This window comes from Sceloporus occidentalis, unplaced genomic scaffold (assembly GCF_023333645.1).
Source record: "Sceloporus occidentalis isolate IW3139 unplaced genomic scaffold, rSceOcc1.0.p SCAF_76, whole genome shotgun sequence".
Taxonomy (NCBI): domain Eukaryota; kingdom Metazoa; phylum Chordata; class Lepidosauria; order Squamata; family Phrynosomatidae; genus Sceloporus; species Sceloporus occidentalis.
This window is the reverse complement of record NW_028317056.1, coordinates 2,145,598-2,166,133: the sequence shown is the minus strand read 5'-3', so window position 1 is coordinate 2,166,133 and position 20,536 is coordinate 2,145,598. Positions and strand designations below refer to the sequence as shown.

The window sequence follows — 20,536 nt, the reverse complement described above, 5'->3', positions numbered from 1 at the left end:
GGCATACCTTTGCCAGGCTATGTAAACTTCTGTTTAGTTGACAGTTTTATTCAGTAAATAACATTTTCTGCACTGGTTTCCAACAGGTGGGGGAAGCATTTTTAAGATGCACTTGCTCTGCCGAGCACTTCCTGAGCATATTCGGCTACCTACAGGAACCACACCGTGCAGCCTGAAATAGCTTCCCCAGCTCTCTAGCGTTGGTAATTTAAACTGTATCAACTTCACAAACATATGGAAGCGTTTGCATTAATTTACGAATGTTACGTAACGCTCTTCCGTGTTGTACGCTTTATTACCCCGCATGCTAATTTAGTAAATGTCATCTCCGGACAGGTTCTCATTTTGTTCTCTTGCGATACAGATGTTCGGTGTAATTTTGCCCGCACTTATGGAGTCATATGACCCCGCGGCACAGATGGCTTCTCACTGTGGATTTATAGGCGATACCTGTATATGCGCCGTCCTTTCAACCAGAAGGGCAAACACTGAGTTTTGACAAACTGCCGTAATAGTTCAGATAAGAGGCCAAGGAGATGTGTTGTGTCTGCAGAACAGGGAGCGCGGTGCGTCACATCTGTCGCCTGCTCAATTAACGGCTTCACGGCCGGGACCACAGAGATGGGTGAAATCCCACCGCCAGCCTCTCTTGCCCCAAACCTTGTGGTTTTATCTACCTGTATCCATGGAACGCTGGTCTGCAGTTAGGTGCCCATGCCCTGGGGTGTATGGCAGGCTCCCGGCAATGAGAGGGTTAAATCCGCCAATGCTCCGTGGAGTAGAAGAGAGGCAGCGTATTGTAACACACTTAATGCTCAGCGCTCTACAGGTCATTTGCGGCTTAATGATTTGTTTGCTCGCCTTAATCATTTGTAACATAAACTGCACTCATGTTTGGGGCGGACGCGTGATTTACCCGGGCGGCGGGGCACAATCACTCTGTCCGACCTGGCCCTCGGGGCGCACTGTACAGCCCCATGCATCCAGCCTCAGCGCACGGGGTTAACGGATCCATTTCCGAACGTAGCAAAAATGTCTTTTGTACAGCGCTGTGGAATATGGTGGCGCTATATAAATCAATAAATAATAATATTTGCAATAAAGCATTTTTCCGCAGTTTCGTTTGGTCTGGGAAACAGACTTCAAAATTGCCCAGTTTGTCCCTTTTTGGACAAGAAGTAACAAAAATGGCGGAGATCGATTAAAAGGGTTAATGGGGCATTACACTGTTCTCGATGTGCAAAGCTAGCAATCGAATTCCATAAAGTATTCTAGGATAGGATATTGTTCCTAGTAAACATCAGAGTTACAAAGTATTTGGTCAGAGTTACAAAGTATTTGGTTTAATGCATTTCAAATAATTTGAAGGGGAATCTTTATTCTAGTAGTTCTCCGAAAATGTTCAATTAATGACTAAAACGGAATTGTACAGCGCTGGGGAATATGGTGGCGCTATATAAAACAATAAATAACAATAGTAAATCATAATACACTTTAGATCACATCTTCTTCTCGCTGTCCCTCACAGTTTAGGAAAAGAATACAAGGTGTTGCGTGATCCATTGTGCGGTTGATACATTGTGTCTCGCATCGCTTTTTCACTTGGGAGGATCCGTTTCTCGCTTAAATTCAGAGGAAGCATCGCTGGAGAGACGTCTCAGAAGTTGTCTATTAAAAGACGGCAGATTAAAGGGGAAGTTCCAATGAAAAATAAATATTTTGCGTTGGGCCTTAAATCCAGCGCTGGATGCAGTATGTTGGCTTTGTGGCTGTGAGAGACAGGAGGGCGCGGAATAAAAGAACCCATCAAATCCACCGTATTTATTATTATTGAGTATTTATATAGCGCCATCGTATTCCGCAGTGCTGTACAACGGCTAAACTGCACATAACAATTTGGACAGAAACAAAAGATGAGGAGGTTCTTACAATATAGAAGGATAATGGTGATACATCATATAACTAGATAGATGTACAGATGGAGGAGTATGGGGGGTCGGGGGGAGATGTCCCTGGTATTAACTCAAGTTACATCTTCACAGCTTCGGGGCTCAAACGAAACTGGTTACATATATTAGAAAAACCAGGAGAAGAATGCGTAATATATGAGTAATGAGTACTATATAAAGTCATGCCGGGGGGGGGTCTCCAGAACGGCTCTCTCCTTGGTTCTTATAATCAGATCTGGCATCTCAGTTCGTGCTCCTCTATCGTAATATGAAGAAATTCGGGTTCAACAGTCACCAATTTCCATTGGTTGCTATGGTGATAACTCAACATTAACTTTACAGAGATACATACATAGAACAAATCGGCCCCCGTTTCTCCTGCTGTAAAGACTCAAACCTTAATCAGTCGTTGGTCTCGTCTTAGATTCAGGAGCCGTATGCCTATCCCATGCATGTTTAATCCCCTCGCTGTATTACCCTCTACCACCTCTGCTGGGAGGCTGTTCCCCTTATCTACCACCCTCTCAGTAAAGTAAAACTTCCTTGTATTACACCTAAACAATGGGTAACTGCATGAGCTTCCCAATTATTGGCCCTAAAAAGGTTTAGGTTTGCAGTCTTTGTTCAACCCGCTGTTTTCTTTGTAGTTTTTCAGAAGCCTTGAAGACCCAGCCCCAGCTGTCGGCTTTGGAGACCCCCGGGCTCCATTACTTCGGATTGCTGTCTATGGGTGTAGGAATGATACTCGTCGTCTGCAGTTTCCTCGCTCTGGGATTCACGGGGACGTACTTGGGTAAGAGATGGTTTCAGGCCGCAAAAAGACAGAATGAATCGTTCTGCGGACGGCTTTGTCGTTTTGGATAAAACAGAACCTTAAAGTAACAAAACGCTGGGGATCGCAATAAAACGAAATAAAATGTTCCATAAACCATCTAATCCCATAGGGTGTTCTGGGAGATAATATGGTAAATAGTATACATTGGCGTACATTAAGATCTCCGGGGACTGCGTGGGATTTCAGTTTCGGGGAAGAGACGTAAGAAATATTAAAGCACCTGATCTCCGGCCAGTGTGTTGGCTACCGGGGGCACCGTGGCGCAGATCTCGACCCCCCCCCCTCCACAGGACCAGGTGGGTGTTGGAGGGCTGTACCTCCAGTAGGGGGGTGTCCTGCGCATGGATGAAATACCCCAACCACCTGGGTACCAAACCTCCTTTACATGGAGAAATACAATGTTGCTTTCACCTCGTTTGCATTACCCTTCCAGAACGTCAAACGTGAAAAGTGTTACATTCTGCAGAGCCGGTGGAACTGCAGCTTTATAGCCTCAGGTCGGATCTCGACATAAAAAGCCAAACTTTATGTAATCGGCATTAAAAGGTTAAACGCCTCGTTGATCGTTCTTAAGCCAAAAACTTGATCCGGAGCAGCGGACGTGCCGGTAGCGCCTACACCCAGGTCTGCGTGTACCCAGAACCGGAGATGTCCTGGGTGGAGACACCGTGCGTTTAAATGTTGTGTAATAAGATATTCAAAGGACAAAACAAGCCGTTTAAACCCCAGGAACGTAAACATTAAAAAGCCCCAAACACTGTTACCAGCTGCGCTAAATGAAGGCGCTAGAGGGGTGAGAAAGCGGGCGACAGGATTTGGGTCACGTGCATGTACGACAACGACCCCAAATGCGTCTACTGCCTACGGTGGACCTTGTTGTCTGGGAAAAATTGTGTTCATGGTTTTTACCTCCAAACGACCCCAAAAAATTGTCGAAAAAGAGTAAAAAAAAAAAATAAAAGACCAGAAAGCAGGCGAATGTACCCAACGTCCGGATGAGCGTCGAAATAAGTTGGCCACAGATAACCGTCTCGGCGCGTGGGACGGGCGTCTCATGGCCATATCTCTTCCGCTAAGGGTTAAATCCGCCTGTTAGAGGCAGATGTAGGGCGGCAGTTCCTATCTCCGGATTAGAAGGAGGGTGACTTGAAAGAACAGGTGCCCCGTCTTGGCCTAGTTAAAGCCCCGCTTTCCGATGAGGCTGCGTTCGGCTCGGCCCCGCTCTTATCTCCCTCCGATGTTCAGTCCACCTGCCTCTCTCGCCCCCGTCTCTTATTCAGAGCGTTTACCGTTTTCGTTCCCGGCTCGACCTATTTAGTGACGGTGACCTTTCCAGCATCCGAATGATATAGAGTGCGGTATATAGGACAGCGCGGCGTTACCTTACTTCACCCGCCTGCTCCTATGCTTACTGTTACCCGCATGCTGGATGAATTATATCTTAACCCTAAATATTTCTACTATTGGTGCAATTTTATAATAATTATGCTATAAGTTATATATTATACTATATGCTGAATCTGATGGTGCTTTAAAAAACAATGAATAATGATATTAATAATAATAATAATATATATATATATAGGAAATTTGCCTCTTTTTTCTATAGATATAAACTTTTAAGTTATTTTTGCTAATTAGCCTTGATTATTGCTATTCTTTTTGTGACAGTTAATGGCAGTAAAGCGCTCCCATGGAGCACAGTGCAGGAGATCCTGTTACCCCCCCATACTATGTTCTGCCCCCCTATGCATTCACAAACCAGGCATCACAGAAACTTAAAGGGACCTTTAATGCATTAAAGTGCCTGATGATGGCTGAGAGGTCCCTTTAAACTTTCCGGATGGAAATCAAGACATTGCCCCATGGGTATTACTAAAGGCTCCCCGGCTAAGACTGTTGGGTAATACCCCTGGGGCAACATCTTGATTTCTGGGTGTAAAAAGTGGCAAGAGGATTACTTCTTATCAGTCCAAAAAAATGTTATACTCGTAGCTAGAAAGTGTTTTTAATGGGAACGCTTTCCTGCTGCACGGGCTATAGAGGAGGAGGGCAGCTGCAGCTTCAGGACTGCAACTTCTGGGTCAGATCGGTGCTTTCATTTTTGTTAAAGTCCTCACAGAGGGTTAGGGTTATTTAATATACATTCTTCTACAGTGGGGCTGTCAGGAACATTAAACGGTCCCTTTACTGAAATGCTCAGTATCAGCTGTTTATTAACCGGTGTATCTGGTGGAATCTGACCAGGTCCGGCTCTCGCCTGTGCCCCGCGATCGGCCATTACGTGTAATGAGGTTGTTTTCTTGTTGTAACGATGGCGAAATGTTTCGAAGGCCAAGGTCACGAGCGATTTGTCACAAAACTGCGCTCCGTTCCTATAAATAAATACATTTTCTGATACATTAAGAATCAAGTCACACCGTTGTCTGGGTAACACGCGACCGTCTAAGAGTTACAGAACTACAGCAGCTTCCATTCTCATTCTTTAACTGTCCAACCGTCCAAGGTCTGGCCGAGATCATGAGAGTCGTGGTTCTCCAACCACTGTAGAGCTGTGAGGGACTGATAGGGTGGTAGATAAAAGGAACAGCCTTCCAGCAGAAGTGGTAGAGGATAATACAGTGAGGGGATTTAAACATGCATGGGATAGACATACGGCTCCTGGATCTAAGACGAGACCAACGGCTACAGCAGGAAAAGCAGGCAGACTAGACGGGGCCGAATAGGGCCGGTCTGCCAAAAGGTTATATGCTTTTAATGGTGACTAATATTTAGGTGGTTGTGTCATGCCAGAGCCTCTCGCTTTGTCTCCTGCATGAAAAGCAGGTATTGTCTGAGCAGAGATGTACGATCGCATTGTATGAAAACACGGCTCCCAAAGGCTACATGCATTGCAGATGACGAGGAGACGAACAATAGCGCTTTGCGGGTAATTCGCGAGCTGAGCGTGACTCACCCAAATATTTATTCGCGCATTTGGCCTAAAATACTGAAAAAAAGAAATGTTGCAAACGGAATTACCGTAATTTTTTTTATTGCTAAGTTTATGCAACAGCTACCGGGCAAGACGTTATTTTCCTTGATGCGAGGTAACAAAATGATGCAAATAATACTCATCCGGCTGATAATCTGTGAGTGCAACTCAGCGCGTGACCCAGAGAAGATACAATCATTTGGATGGCTTAGTGTTATGGGAGCTGTAAATATAGAACATCTGAAACGCCCACCTAGTTCTTTGCTGCATTAAAGAGCAGCCGCCACCAAAAAAATATAGTATTACTCTTGTTTTTTTCATTTGGATCTATTCACGAAAAAGTCGAGTCGTCAGTCAAGTTGGGGATCAAATCCACTGAGGTCGCGTAACCCTGAATGCAAACATTGACCTTGTCGAGTGTTTCCTGCGAGTGCCTGCGACTTTACATTTTGTGAGTTCCGGGTGAGGACATGCAAGGTTCAATATCGATAAGAATAAATAATTACTTAAACAAAAATAGGGGTAACTCTATGAACCTATAAAGCTGGTGTGAGGGGTAATTGAAACATCCTGGGAGGGGTTTAGTGGACCCCAAGTATAACCCCCAATTACCACGCTACATACTTAAAGAGATAGAAGGGCAAAATGTATAAATATACCCATGCACGTCATTACCGGGAATTAAATGGTCCGCATACCCCATACCTTAGAACTTGGTAGAGTTTCTTTCTTTTTTCATTCTTTCTCTCTTTTTCTTCATCTCCTCTTTCTTTCTTTCTTCCTCTGTCTCTTTGCCTTTCTCTGTTTCTTCATTTCTTTCTTTCTCTCTTTTTTTATTTTTTTGTCTCTATTTTTCTTCATCTCTTTTTTCTTTCTTCAGAGGCGCTGAAATACCCTCAAAGGGCATTTATGTTTTGCATCCTTTTTTTTTTTTTTTTCTTCTCCTTTTTTTTCTCACATCTTTTGGCAGGTAATACATTGAAGAAAAGTAATTTAGGGCAAATTATCAAAAATAACACAAATCACACAGGAAAACAAGGTTACTGTGTCATAGTTTCCCTGGCCCAGTGGCACTGCTGCGTCTCCATTTCCCAGCATGCATCAGGCTCATTGTTTGATAAAGAGTTTTTGATTCCTGCTTTCTGACACAATAAATAATCGCTTGCAGCGTCGCCACCTGCGCCCTCGTCAGCCGCTTTCCTTGTGTTTATTTCCTTGGCAATCAGACCTCGCCCTCACACGGGGCATCACTAGATTTCTTTCCCTTTATACTTTTTGTTTGTTTGCCCTACTTTTTGACGTGGGCGGCTCGCCAGCTGCGTAGTTTTGAGACCCCCTATTTGTGCCGTCCAAGTAAGAAACGTAGGAGATCTTTTGACCTCGAGAGTAGTATGTCAGGCAGGGACTGCAAATGCGGGATCCGACGCCGAGATACATTATAGATGGTTTTAGTTTTTATTATTTATTTACTTTTTAGCATTTCTTTTGCAGTGATACGGTGTGTGTGAGAGGGGGGGGGTTCTGAGACATAGAAACACGGAATCTGCCGGCAGATTGGCCCCATTTGGCCCTTAATCAGTCGTTGGTCTCGTCTTAGATTCAGGAGCCGTATGTCTATCCCATGCATGTTTAATACCCTCACTGTATTACCCTCTACCACCTCTGCTGGGAGGCTGTTCCACTTATCTACTACCCTCTCAGTAAAGTAAAACTTCAGTCCATTCCATCTCAGCCTCTGGTCCTCTAGTGTTAGATTCCGGGCTCTTGTAACTTTTTCTCCTCCTTTGAAATAAATTCTCTCCTGTACTTTGTTAAATCCCTTTATGTATTTAAATGCCCCCCTCCCCCTCGTCTCTCTTCTCTCCCCCAACCCTGAAACGTTGAGACCTCTATCTATATTTTTACATGGCGGTAGGGTCATGTTTTGCCCTCGTACACCTCTCTCTCTGCCGGATCCTGCGGGGAGGACGTTGGGCACGGCGGTTCTTGCTTTACTCTTTTGTTATTGTTGTGAGCGTTTCAGGCAGAATGCCGAGTATTTCTCACACTTCAGTAACTGCTTGATGGCGGCTTTACACGCGCCGGCCGGAGAGGAAACATCTCCAAGGTCAAAGGGGAGCCTCAAACTGGATTGGAAGCGGCTTCTACGGAGTAAACAGCTCATCACGAACCCGCAGAGCCCGGCGCGCTCTGCACCGCCACGTCACGCCGGCCACACTGCGGCGTCCCAACCCAGCGTTCCATCCATCGAGCGGCTTTTACAGTCACCTTAAAAAGTGCATAAAAACAACCTATTTATTAACCAAAAATCATTATTTATCTCCCGAGAGTTTCCTCCGTGTCCCAGTCTTTACCTTTTCATTGCATTTTATACCCCGACGCTTCTTACATTTCTTATTAAACCCCTTTGCTTCTTCATTTTGGTTCCCATTAACCCCTTGTTTCTACCCATTATCTCTCTTCCCCATTTATCCGGGGGTTTCCATTTAATGATTCCTTTAAAAGACTTCATTGCACAGAATAAAGTTTAGAAGAACTAGACTTGTCCAAAACACGGCCCTTATGGCATGAAGTCTTCTGCTGGGAGGCTGTTCCACTTATCTACCACCCTCTCAGTAAAAGCAAAACTTCCTTCCATTCCATCTGATCCTCTAGTGTTAGATTCGGGTCTCTTGTAACTCATCCTTTGGAATAATCTTCCCTCCTGTACTTTGTTAACCCCTTTATGTATTTAAATGCCCCCCCCCCCCCCGCTTCTCTTCTCTCCCCCAAGCCGGACCTGTCGAGATCTCTTAGTCTTTAATAAAAATATCTGGGATTTTGGGTCCAGATTCTGAAATCCAGGCTTTTCTTGCAGCATTTGAGGTTAAATCCAAATTTCGTACGTACGGTATGTATACAGCGCGATGTTTAATGCAAATCACCATGGAGACCGAGATTCCTCAAGACAGTGTCATTTTTACACGTAGAGAACAAATATTCTGAGTTATTGCATGGAGCTGCCACCTCACGTCCTACCTCGCACTAACGCTAATATACGGAGCTGGGGCGGAATAATTTAATGCAAACCGCGTCAGCGTCTTAAACTTCTAAGAAACGCTCGTTTTAATGTATATTCTACGTCCCGAGGAATTCACGGAGATTCAAGAAGTTGAGCGTCCCAATACTTTGCCGTTTTTCATTGAATTCTCACAAATTGTGAGTTTCAAGCCGCCCCAGAATCCCACCCGGCTATACATTACGGAAGATGAAATCATCGTAAAACGAGAATATTTGTGTCTTTGACCCGACTGCTTCGTGCCCCCCCCCCGGACGTTCGCCCCGTAACCTAGGCGATAGAGCGCGGAGACCGGAGATTTACGTAAATGCTTACATCAGCCTAATGTACATGGCACATAAATATCCGCGAGGCGGCGGGAGGTCGGAGCGTTCATCTGGTTACCGGCAGAGGCCGGTTCACAGATTTCATTAAGAAGCCCGGCCGGCGAGAATCCTCATTACCCGTTAACACGATAGAGCGTATATTTAGCCGGTGACGTCCTCGATGAATGAATACTCGCGGGGCGCCGACAATGTACATCTGCTTTAAATACATAATTGGCTCGTTTCTGAAAAGGTAGCAAAAAAGGTTACGATTGATACGTTTCACCTTTTAAGGTTCCGCGCAGTTATTTCCACTTTTTTTATTATTATTAATTTTGAATCACGTCTTCTAAATTTAATTTAAAAGAGTCGGTTTACGTGCAGAAAAGACACCTTTTTAATTGATGGCGCTGTTGACGGGGGCTTTCGTCGGCAGGCAAGGTGCGATAACGTAAGAGGAAATCTTTTTTTATAGGTCTAACGTGTTAGAATGTAGCAGGTAACTAAAGATAGGTCTGGTTTTAAAGTGATTCTCCCACTAATTTCTTACTAGTATCCGATTAAAAATACGTCACATGACTGACAGCAATGACGGCTTCCAGGTCTGCAGATAAATGGCTGCGCTACAGCGCTGGAGGTTATTACTGTATACAGCACTGGGGAGTTATATTACTGTATACAGCGCTGGGGGTTATTACTGTATACAGCACTGGGGAGTTATATTACTGTATACAGCGCTGGGGGTTATATTAGTGTATACAGCGCTGGGGGGTTATATTACTGTATACAGCACTGGGGAGTTATATTACTGTATACAGTGCTGGGGGTTATATTACTGTATACAGCGCTGGGGGTATATTACTGTATACAGTGCTGGGGGTTATATTACTGTATACAGTGCTGGGGGTTATATTACTGTATACAGCGCTGGGGGTTATTACTGTATACAGCGCTGGGGGTTATATTAGTGTATACAGCGCTGGGGGGTTATATTACTGTATACAGCGCTGGGGGGTTATATTACTGTATACAGCACTGGGGGGTTATATTACTGTATACAGCGCTGGGGGTTATATTACTGTATACAGCACTGGGGGGTTATATTACTGTATATAGCACTGGGGGTTATATTACTGTATACAGCGCTGGGGGGGTTATATTACTGTATACAGCGCTGGGGGTTATATTACTGTATACAGCGCTGGGGGTTACTCTCAGAAGCATTAATTAGACTGACCACACTTAACTCCAGTCTCATACAGTCACATGCTAACACTCACAAAACAGCTCACAGATTCACTAATTTGTAAGTTGTTTATGAGGGTATACGAGTTTCTTCAACTTTTACATGTTACTGGTGAAGGCATGCGAGTTCAGTGCCCTTCCCCATTTAAATAAAAATAATTTAAAATAGTAAACAAAAAAAAATTAAACGTGAGTCCCTATGACCTAATATTAACCAAGGTCGAGGATGACCTCAGTAAGTGGATGGCGGCAAATGCCCCTTTATACCCTCCCTTGCCCTGCTAATGGAATCATGAGGTGACATTTGCACGTTGTGACTGGTACGTAGGATGCGCGACTTCCCCCCGATGGGTCGACCACTTGTTGCATATTAATTGGCTTTGTTTGTCTTCTGATTCCAGGTGATTATTTTGGGATCTTGATGGATGAAAAGGTCACCAGCTTCCCGTTCAGCGTTATAGAGAATCCGATGTATTGGGGCAGCACTGCCAACTATCTGGGTCTGGCCCTTGTGTGAGTATATCAGCCCCTTATGTAGTTCATACGTATGCCAGCATCTCCTTATAGCATTAAGTCATGGGAGATGCTTATAAATAGGTTTATAGAAACAAAGCATCTGCCGGCAGATCGGCCCCATCCGGCCCTCATCTTGTCTGCCCGTTTCTCCTGCTGTAAAGACTCAAACCTTAATCAGTCGTTGGTCTCGTCTTAGATTCAGGAGCCGTATGTCTATCCCATGCATGTTTAATACCCTCACTGTATTACCCCCTACCACTTGTGCTGGGAGGCTGTTCCACTTATCTACTGCCCTTTCAGTAAAGTAAGCTTCATTAAACACAAGAAACCAGTGACTGACCAGACTGGACTCCAGCTCAGGGTTACCGGGTCACCCGTAGGACTTTCTGGGTACCGAGAGATTCATACGCTGTACCCTTAACACACAGCTGGTGTCCAATCACACTAATTGGAGCGAGTACATTGACTAATTACTGTTCTGATCAGCTCGTTACTAACTGATTTAATGTATATTTCCATCAAGTTACAGTAACAGAGAGAAGGTGTTATTGTTCCGCTGATTGGCTGCCGTGTAGGAAATTAGGACCATCCAACCAAGCGCGGCTCCCGGGACTTGGCACAATTAGTCAATTATAGCAATCAGTCCTCATGCAAATTTGTCCTTGTTGACATAAATAAATCAGCGGGCCTGATAAGGCATTTATGAGAATTAGAAAACCGAAGTGACAGATGCTTAGAATGAGGAGGAAAAAATTATATCATATCGGTCGCTTTGCATATGTGGGTAAGTGTGCGCGCCAGGAACCCTAGTGCCCTGGAAATAGGACGAATGCTTCTTAACGAGGCCTGATTGAGCGATAATTTGGATTAATAAATTGCGTATAACGATGTCGAGGTTCACGCACCCCTACGGTCTGCGTGCCGGGCCAGACTTCATCTACGTTAATCGTCAGAACTAAGAAGAACGCTGCATTATTCAGCAGGGAACCAAATGTTGCCGCTTTGTAATGCTAATTGTTTTTAGTAATACTAATACCTTTTATTTCTTTGATTTACCTGATTCCGCTGCGTTTACTCTTTCCACCTGGACGTACTCCCTCTCTGCTCACGTGATTATAATATAAATATAATCATTGTTATTATTGGGGGCTCGTTGGAAAGGGGGCCAAACCGTTCGGCCCAAAAAATGAATAAATGTTAATGCTAATTTATTTTATTCTCTACCAGATTGCGTTCAGTATTTTTAAAGGGACACGCCAGCCATCATATATACCTTAATGCATAGGATAGCTAAGTGGCCTCTTTAACTTTTCATTCTGCAGACCCCCCTCCCCCACATGCATTTGCCCCATCACCCCCCCAGCTGTTTTCCATCCAAGAGATCTGTTCAACCAAACACACCTCCATGCTTACTGCAGCCTTGACCCCCCTATGCATGTACGAGAAGTGCCCCCATTGATATAAATGGGGGTGCTTTTCCTGCCACTGATTGGCTGCTTCAAGCCAATTGGTGCCAAGAATAATTGGACCACACAGGAGGATGGTAGCTGCAACTGCCACTTTAGGTAAGTTTGATTTACTTATTTTCTTTCATTTTGGAAGAATGCTTATTAAACGACTCACAGAGGGTCAGGGTTACTCACGGAGGGCTTTAATACGCTTTCCTTTTAACTGGGCTGTGGGGCAGGAAAGTTTCCGTTTTAAGTCTCCGGTCCCCATCAGCCGGTGACTTTCTAAAATCTACAAATGACTTTGTTTTGAAGCCTTTTAAACGGATATAACCCCAAGACGCCGCCAAGCTAAATGGAGCCCAGGATAGATACGTGACGATTTGAATCTGCTTCATCAGCTGGTTCAATAATGTAAGAGGTTATCGCTGTGCCGCGGCGGCGGAGCAACACGGACCTTTATACGCCTTCCATATTCACAAGGAGACCTCTAATTATAATCAGCGGGGCACACGAGGACACAAGAACCTGCTATACAGAATCCAGGCAGGGTACATTAAGTCATAGGTGCGGAAGAGGATCCAGAATTAGACACTTGGAAATACATTTGGGGGGAAAAAAAAGGTTGATTTTTATTCCCTAAGAGATACAATCGGATAATTTAGAATGTTACGTTTGAGAGAAAAGTTCAGCATAAGGTACTTGTCAATTACCTTTTTTAAATGGTTGATACCGGGTAAGGTTCTTTAAACATTATTAAGAGAATTCAGGTATGCTCTGCTTTTCACTAAATTCACAAAAGCACCAAAATTAACAAATTTGTGGAGAGCTGAATTCAGAACGGGACGTTCTTCCACTGAGCTGATTTTCTCTCGGATTCAGAAATTACTCGAAGATTTTTACATATTTTTTGAATTGATTGGCGAAACGAGTTAGTCCTCTTATCAGAGCCTTGGTTTTCATTTAATATAATAATTATTATGTTGCTCTGCGTTTCTTTCATGCCTGTCTGGGTGACGATCACAAGTTTGTTTTCAATATCTCTGAAAGTGACTTTCCCCGGCCTTGTGTATCATTTAGAACATGGAGCTTTCTTACCCAATGATGGGTCGTAGGTAAAATCTTTTCCAAATCCTCCGTTCATTGCTTAGGAACCGCTGGTTACCCTTGTTCATCACTCGGTGCGCTCACAAGACCAAGGAGCTTTTCGCAATTTGGACTCTCGTTGAGGTCACCAACATATTATGGATAATTTTACCCCAATACTACCGACGCAGCCATCAAAACAATAATCTGAACTGTAACAATGGGAAGCCTGTTCTCTAAATCACTTCCCGAGTCAGAGAGTTCGAGGCGCTCATCGGGTTCGTCCAGAAACCTCATAAACCGACTTCTGAGACCCGTTCAACCAGAAAGGGACAATTAGGACCTATCTGGAGTCCCAGGACACCAAGTCACACTGAACCGTACAATTAACTCTCCCTCTATTATTAGCAGGGGGGAAATAAGAAATATATATAATCAGAACGGGGTCAGAGCCTTTAATATTTACCCGTTTAACATCATTAGCGAGCCCACGGGAAATGAGTCTTGTTTGAGCGCCGGCCGCGTCCTCGGCAGATGGATATTGATTTAGAAAGAAGAATGTTTAATAAAAGAGAAAACAAGCCAGGTTCAGAGTGGAAATGAAAGCTTAATCTGAATTGACTGCCACCGACGGATATGGAAAGCTCGACGAATGAGCAATTAGCGCGGACCACAGGTTTACAAGACCCTTCAAAGTCATTCTTCCGCCCTGCCGCTCGCCGGCCGACCTACACATTCCGTGCCTCATCATCGGCTAATGAATGCTCTATAGGGAGCCGAAACTCACCCGTTAAGATCAGGTTAATATCTGCTTTGTACTCGGCCGTGGAAGAGACAAGATGTCCCTGCGAACGGCCTTAACGTTTGTGGAACGCGTCGTACCGCTCTCTATAATGCATCTATACGTGCATTATTCCGAAAATATTCCCAATAATTGGCCACGTTGCAGGAATGTACTTTTAGATGTGAAGTTTAATTACTCCCTAGAAATAAGTTCCTGATCCCTTGTTGATGTTTCCCGTACGGAGGGACGTGGCGGCAGTAAAAACGGTTTATTTGTCCCCAAACTTTGAGGGGAGCGTCAGTAGGTTTTTGGATACAAACGTCCCACCGGTGTATTGAGCCAGATTCATATTCCGTACATTATTCCGAGAAGTATAAAACGTCGTTAAACCATCTAGAGACGGCCAATCAGAAGAAAGTTTGCGTTTTGGAGGTCACGGACACTTACTCGCAGGCAAAGCTCCTGCTGGACCAAGTGGAGACCCCCTTTACCTCTGTTTGGAGGGTTGTCACCAAAGTTGAGTCCCCCAGTTTCATTTGACAGTAAGTGTGTCGGTACCAGAACATTCTGACAATGCGGGTTTGTTCCGTTCTAGAACACAAGCGTTCTTCTCAAGTTCTCTTATCTCTGTTGGCTTTTGTATCGTAGACGGCTAAAATCAGATCAGAGATTTCCAGATGGCGCTGCGCAGAGACGTCTTCGCTTGTGGCGTGAAAGCGTTCCGACTACCAGTGATAATAATTTTGGATCGGTGACGTCACACGGCACATCTCCGTCTCCCCCGTGCGGTAAGAAGCCCCGTGGCCATCTTTTATGGAGACATTTATGTCGGTGAAAGATTTTCAATATGGAAGCCAAAAATCCCCGAGTGGTCGCTCTGCCGTGGGGCACTTACACAGCCGCTCGCTCCTAGTCACTCACTCATGTCTGAGATTTAACACCCCCCTGATAATCGCAGGAATGTGACGTCCCTCGACTGCATCATCGACAGGTCATCCCCCCTGAGAGGACCCTCATTAACAGCGGCACCTTAGATATATCCCCCAAATACATCCACAGTGCCATCTATTTCACCCGGTACTGCATGTCTATGAATTAAAGGGACTCATCAGTCATCACATCCACTTTAATGCATATAATGGCTGACCGGCACCTTTCAATTTCCGTGTGGTCCCTCTTGCAATTGCATGGGGGGGGTCTGTAGCATCCTCCCATATGGATTTGCCCCTTTCCTCCTGCCACATGATATGCTGACCCCCCAGTCAGCTCCAGCACCGACTCCCCAAGGGCTGTGTTGGGTCAAACGCAAAAAGAGGCATAGGAGGCATTGTGCTGCAGATCTGGAGCTGCAGCTTCTCTTAAAGTTCTTCCTAACATTTTAAGGAATGCATATTAGATACAAAGTATGTTAATAGGCATTTTTCATTGGTAAGACGCCATTGGACACTGGAGTGCTCCCTAAATTCTTTTAAAATGTTATAGTTAAGCAACTTGTTGTGACGTCGGCATATCTGAAACTTGACACCCCCCCACACACACACAGAAATGGCCATCGGAGCTCATGTGATCCATCCTGTCTTGGTCCTTCACCTTATATTCAGAATGATGTTATGCCCGTCGCCTGCATATTTAAATTCCCTCACCGTATTACCCTCTGCCACTTCTGCCGGACAGCTTCTCCACTTATCCACCGCCCCCTCAGGAAATGCAATGCACGACAGTCCGGCAGTCTTTGGGTTAAAACCCGCCGCTGGATCATGGGAGCTCGTTGCGACGCGTGTTCTGTGTGAAACAGGAGTGAATAACGTATTTCAAGGATGGTTCTGAGAAGAGATTGTCCCCCGGGGGCTGTGAAAGCGAGCGCTAAAAGAGCAGGGTTTTCGGTCGTTTGATGCATTTTTTACGCAGCATCTGAACGGCTCCATCCTTCTGCAGAAAGTCCGAGTTCTAAAAATATTTTAAATACCCGGCGTTATTTTTAAATTCTCGCCGTTCTAGGCTTTTTTGGGGGGGGGGATTCATTTTTTTCCCGCTGGAATCTGGTGGAAAAACTAAGAATTCTTGGGCAGTAGAGCTAATAATCCTCATTTTTAAATGGAACCCGCTGAATATAGTGACTGGTTCAAGTAGTATTTTCTGGAATACAAAAGGGTTTCCTATCGTCTTTTACCCAAATACCCCCTTAATGCCTCAAATACCAGCGAGATACTTCTATAGAGTAGATCCCGGATCCCACAGACAACAGAAAAGCAGTTCTAGGAGCAGGAAGGTTTTAGAGAGATACAATAATACACAAAGCATTCTTTGTTATGGACTTAAAGGGACATACAGCCCCACCAACGAAAAAACGCATGTCAGAGGACCTTGCAAAAACTTTAATATGCATTGGTTTCCTTTAAAAAAAAAAGCTGCAGCTGCAGAGCTGAAGAGGCCAGTCGCTGGCAGGAAAGCAATCCCATTAAAATCTATGCTGGGCATGCACTAGACAAGCCCCTCCGACTCCTTATCATACTGCCTGTGGGGAACAATAGAATGGCTCAGTCTTAATCACCCAGCCGGACTCTCCGACTAATGAAAGTCTATGGAGGAACGGACTTCATCAGCATCGCCATAAAGCGTCAGCTCAGTGTGGTGTTTGAGCCGGGAAACTCACCCCTGGTGTTGAAGGCAAAGGGTGGTCACCCCAAATATTGAGCAGATTTAGATTTTTTTAAATGATAAAAATAAACTATTAAGATGAATTTTTTTCTCGCCTACCTAAAACTTTTGCACGGTATTTGGATTGTTTTAATCTCTTAACGTCATTGGACGGGTTTCTGCCCAAAGTAACTTCTGTGAAAAGCAATGGGCATCTTTAAAACAAGGTTTATTATGAAAATTGGTCGTTTCTTTTATAATTCACAAGAATGAGTAATTGGGTGATATCTAAGTGAGTCATCGAAAGATTAGTCCAAAAATGATAAGAAAAGGGTCCTTGCGTTCCTGCGCACGCTTCGCCCCGCTACTAGCTTCGCCCGTGTGTTTAGAGAGGCTATTATCTGTACAAAGTGCGGCTCCATTAGAGGGAAATTACAGGGAGGCCTCATTTCGGGCCTATTTGTTTTCAGAAAAGGCATTAAGTGGTGGCCAGGACCAGAGTCGTGTTCGTTCTTCCCTGGAAATGTTTGATGTGCTCTCCCCGTATTATGTGCGATTAAAGCTATGCGCGCCTCTTTCACTCACGATTATCGCGGGTCCAGAATAATAGCCTTTTTTTCGCTCTCTCTCTCTCTTTATGTCAGGAACGCAAGTCCAGCGGGGCTCCTGCTCACAGCCGCCGTGGCCACAGCCTATAAAGTCGCCATCACTTTCGAAGGGTAGGTAACCATCCAATGTCTTCTAGATTGTAAGCTCCTTGGAACAGGACCCTCCTTACCTTCTGTTTCCTGATTGTTATGCAACGCACCCCTCATACTAAGCTGTGAGCTCTGTTGAGCCAGGGATATCCCGATATAGATTGTAGGTATATACGTATTGACCTCTGTATCCTCCACACTGACCCCTAGTAAAACCTCAGGCCGTGGCAGCACAGGGGTTAACCTGTATGGCCACGTGAGAGGCAGGGACTGTCCAAGAAACTCTCGGCCGCAGATAAGGCATGGAATGGATGGCATTAGCGTCCCCAGCGAGGCGCAAAGAATGCCTGAGCCCAAAGTCTGCCTCCGATCTCTTACTGGGAACCAAAGCCCGGCGCCTGGGGGGCTCTGACCGCCGGGCCCCTGCTTACACGTAATAAAAAGCCATGCTGGCCACAGATGCAGCGAGTGGCAGCCGGGCGCCGGGGCGGCTCGGGATCCCGTCCTGTCCTTACAGCCCCCCTGTTTGTTTCCACAACACGTCCGTTCCACTCCGATAACCCGACGCAGGCTCAGTCCGGGCGGCCGCGCATTAACCAGTGTTTTACTAACTAAAGTACATTTCGCTTACCTGAAGCCATTACCTAATGTGTCTGCGCGTTAACCCTTCATGTTCCTGCTGCCGAGGGGATTCCTGCTGGCAAATAATAAACAACCTAATTCTGGCACCCAGCCCCCCTGTCCGAATGTGTACCAAAAATATTTGGAACTCTCCTGGTGTTAAACTACAATTCCCATCATCCTCAGCAGAAGGGGGGTTTATCGAGTCATCCCACTGATTTAACTAAACATTATACAGGGCATCCTACTGATTTAACTATACATTATACAGGGGCCGGCTCGCTGATCTAACTATACATTGTACAGGGGCAACTCACTGATTTAACTAAACATTATACAGGGTAGGCTCTCTGTTTTAACTATACATTCTACAGGGCCTTCTTACTGATTTAACTATGCATTACACAGGGCCGCCCCAGCAGCAGTCCAGATAACACCCCATTTCTCTTTGCTGTTTTAAAAGGCCGTTCACCGAGGAAATCTACCGGAAGAAAGAAGAGTCAAAGAAGCAGAAATAAGAATGACCGGCTTTAAACCTTCGCAGTGCAGAGTACCACAATGCGAAGTCAGAGGTACCCCTCTGGTGTAAGTCAGGCGTAGCCAAACCCTGACCGACAGCTCGCACTGCTGCCGGTCCGTTCGGCTGACGCGTTTAATGTTGGAATACTAGTTTCTGGTTATGTTTTTAGTGCCACCAGCAGTGTTAAGGTTAAAAAAAAAAATCACCGCATTGCAGCACGGAAAACCGAATGTCAAAACGTCCATCTGTACTGTGATCCAGTCCATTAAAATGATTCTGCCCAGTGCAATGTGCTTTGTGGGTCGGGAGAAATAAAGGATTGTTCTGAAAGAAGAAAGAAAGCCTTCTTTCCTCCGTGATGGACGTTCGATGCGAGAGAGGCGTCCTGCCGCTTGATTGCTTCATTTCCCGCCGCGACATTCCTTGCGCTAATTACACGAATGTTCTCCCAGCGGCACATTGTGTGAGATAATTACACGGCACGGTGCTAGGCGAGACGGCGGTCTTTAATTGCCCTGCGTGATTGCAGCCACGCTGCCCGGCGTGGCCGGACCCTCTTTCATCTCTCTGCCCTCTACCAGCGACCCGAGGCTCAGATTAAACTCATTATCGTTCATCCAACCCATCGTCCCGGGCGGCAGCGCCGTGGTAGATCAGATATTACAGTTTTTAGGCTTTTATTAAATTTGTGCAACTGATATGGCACGGAGTCACGATGTAGACAGAGCCCTAATCAACGTCCCCCAAAAGTAAACAAAAATGGGATAATGTAGCTGTCGGCATAATTCATGGCATTCGTGATACTAATGACATAAATTGTCGCAGGAAAAATGAGCAAAACCAAGAATTTGCAGGCAAATCGACAAAAATGTATCATCTGGGTTGAGTTTGAAGAGTGAGCTGCTCATTCTGAAGCACTGTTTAGTGAATGAAGCCCTGATGACTGTTGTAGTTTGGTAAAGCGTATTTTTGGAACGAGGCTTGACTTACGTGTTGGTTTTGTTGGGTAATTAGCCGCGTACCTGTGACTTTGTTTCAATTTCCATTCCGAGGTTTTCTTTACTTCCCTGCAAAGCTGTTTAAAAATAAATATTACGATGTGTTACATAAACACCCCCCCCCATCTCCCTCTGGATGCCCCTTATTTATCAACGACCGCTACCAAACGCAGTGGGACTGATTGCCCTTATTTTCAAAGCATTAACCTGATTTGTGGGTCAGAGCAGCTGCCGCGCCAGAGATTAGTGACACAACGTTTAGGAAATGCGCGCAAATCAAATGAAACGCGTCGGCTCGAGGCAGCCGGGGGGGCCGATTTTAACCTGGAAATAATGTTACAGCAGAGAGCGCTGGCCCCGTTCTCATCCTGTCACCGGGTAAACCTGTTTCCTTGCTGCAAATTAGATATAACACCTGCAAAAAAAAATAAAATAAGTGGGTTAATTGTTCGGTAGAGGTTACGAGTCAATCGTTGGCCAGGATTGATACAGAGCCAACAATAGCCGGCGACCTAGAAAGAGAAGAACTTTCACCGGTCACAACAGAAAATTTGAAGGCATCTGTCCGCTAAACATTAACCTTCATCGCTATCGATAGAAATGACTGGAACTCTTCAACCTTCTGGACTCGGCTACTGGTGAAGAATGAAGCCGGTGGAGTCTCTGGAACCAGTTTTAGCTGAAATTGCTGAAGGAGATTCAAGTTGGTTCCGGTCATCGAGTCTTTGATGTGCTCTTCCAGTGAGCTTCAGATGGTTCACTTGGGCTTTTAATGGAGAGATCCTTTAAACCATAATTTACTTGGTGATAGAGATTTCATATAGTGGTCTCCACCTTTGGTCCTCGACTTCCGTCACTTTAA

At 45.1% G+C, this 20,536-nt stretch overlaps 1 protein-coding gene across 2 annotated transcripts in view; it reads left to right on the top strand.

Moving 5' to 3' along the window:
- LOC149285753 (phosphatidylethanolamine N-methyltransferase-like) overlaps nt 1–18,674 on the top strand; it is a 40,571-nt gene extending 21,897 nt beyond the window's left edge. For both annotated transcript variants that reach the window (XM_089495044.1, XM_089495043.1), the window contains exons 4-7: nt 2,597–2,742; nt 10,768–10,879; nt 17,482–17,556; nt 18,620–18,674. In XM_089495044.1, the coding sequence (XP_089351170.1) occupies nt 2,597–2,742; nt 10,768–10,879; nt 17,482–17,556; nt 18,620–18,674 (388 nt within the window). The remainder of the gene's footprint in view (nt 1–2,596; nt 2,743–10,767; nt 10,880–17,481; nt 17,557–18,619) is intronic.
- Nucleotides 18,675–20,536: the final 1,862 nt, after the last annotated feature.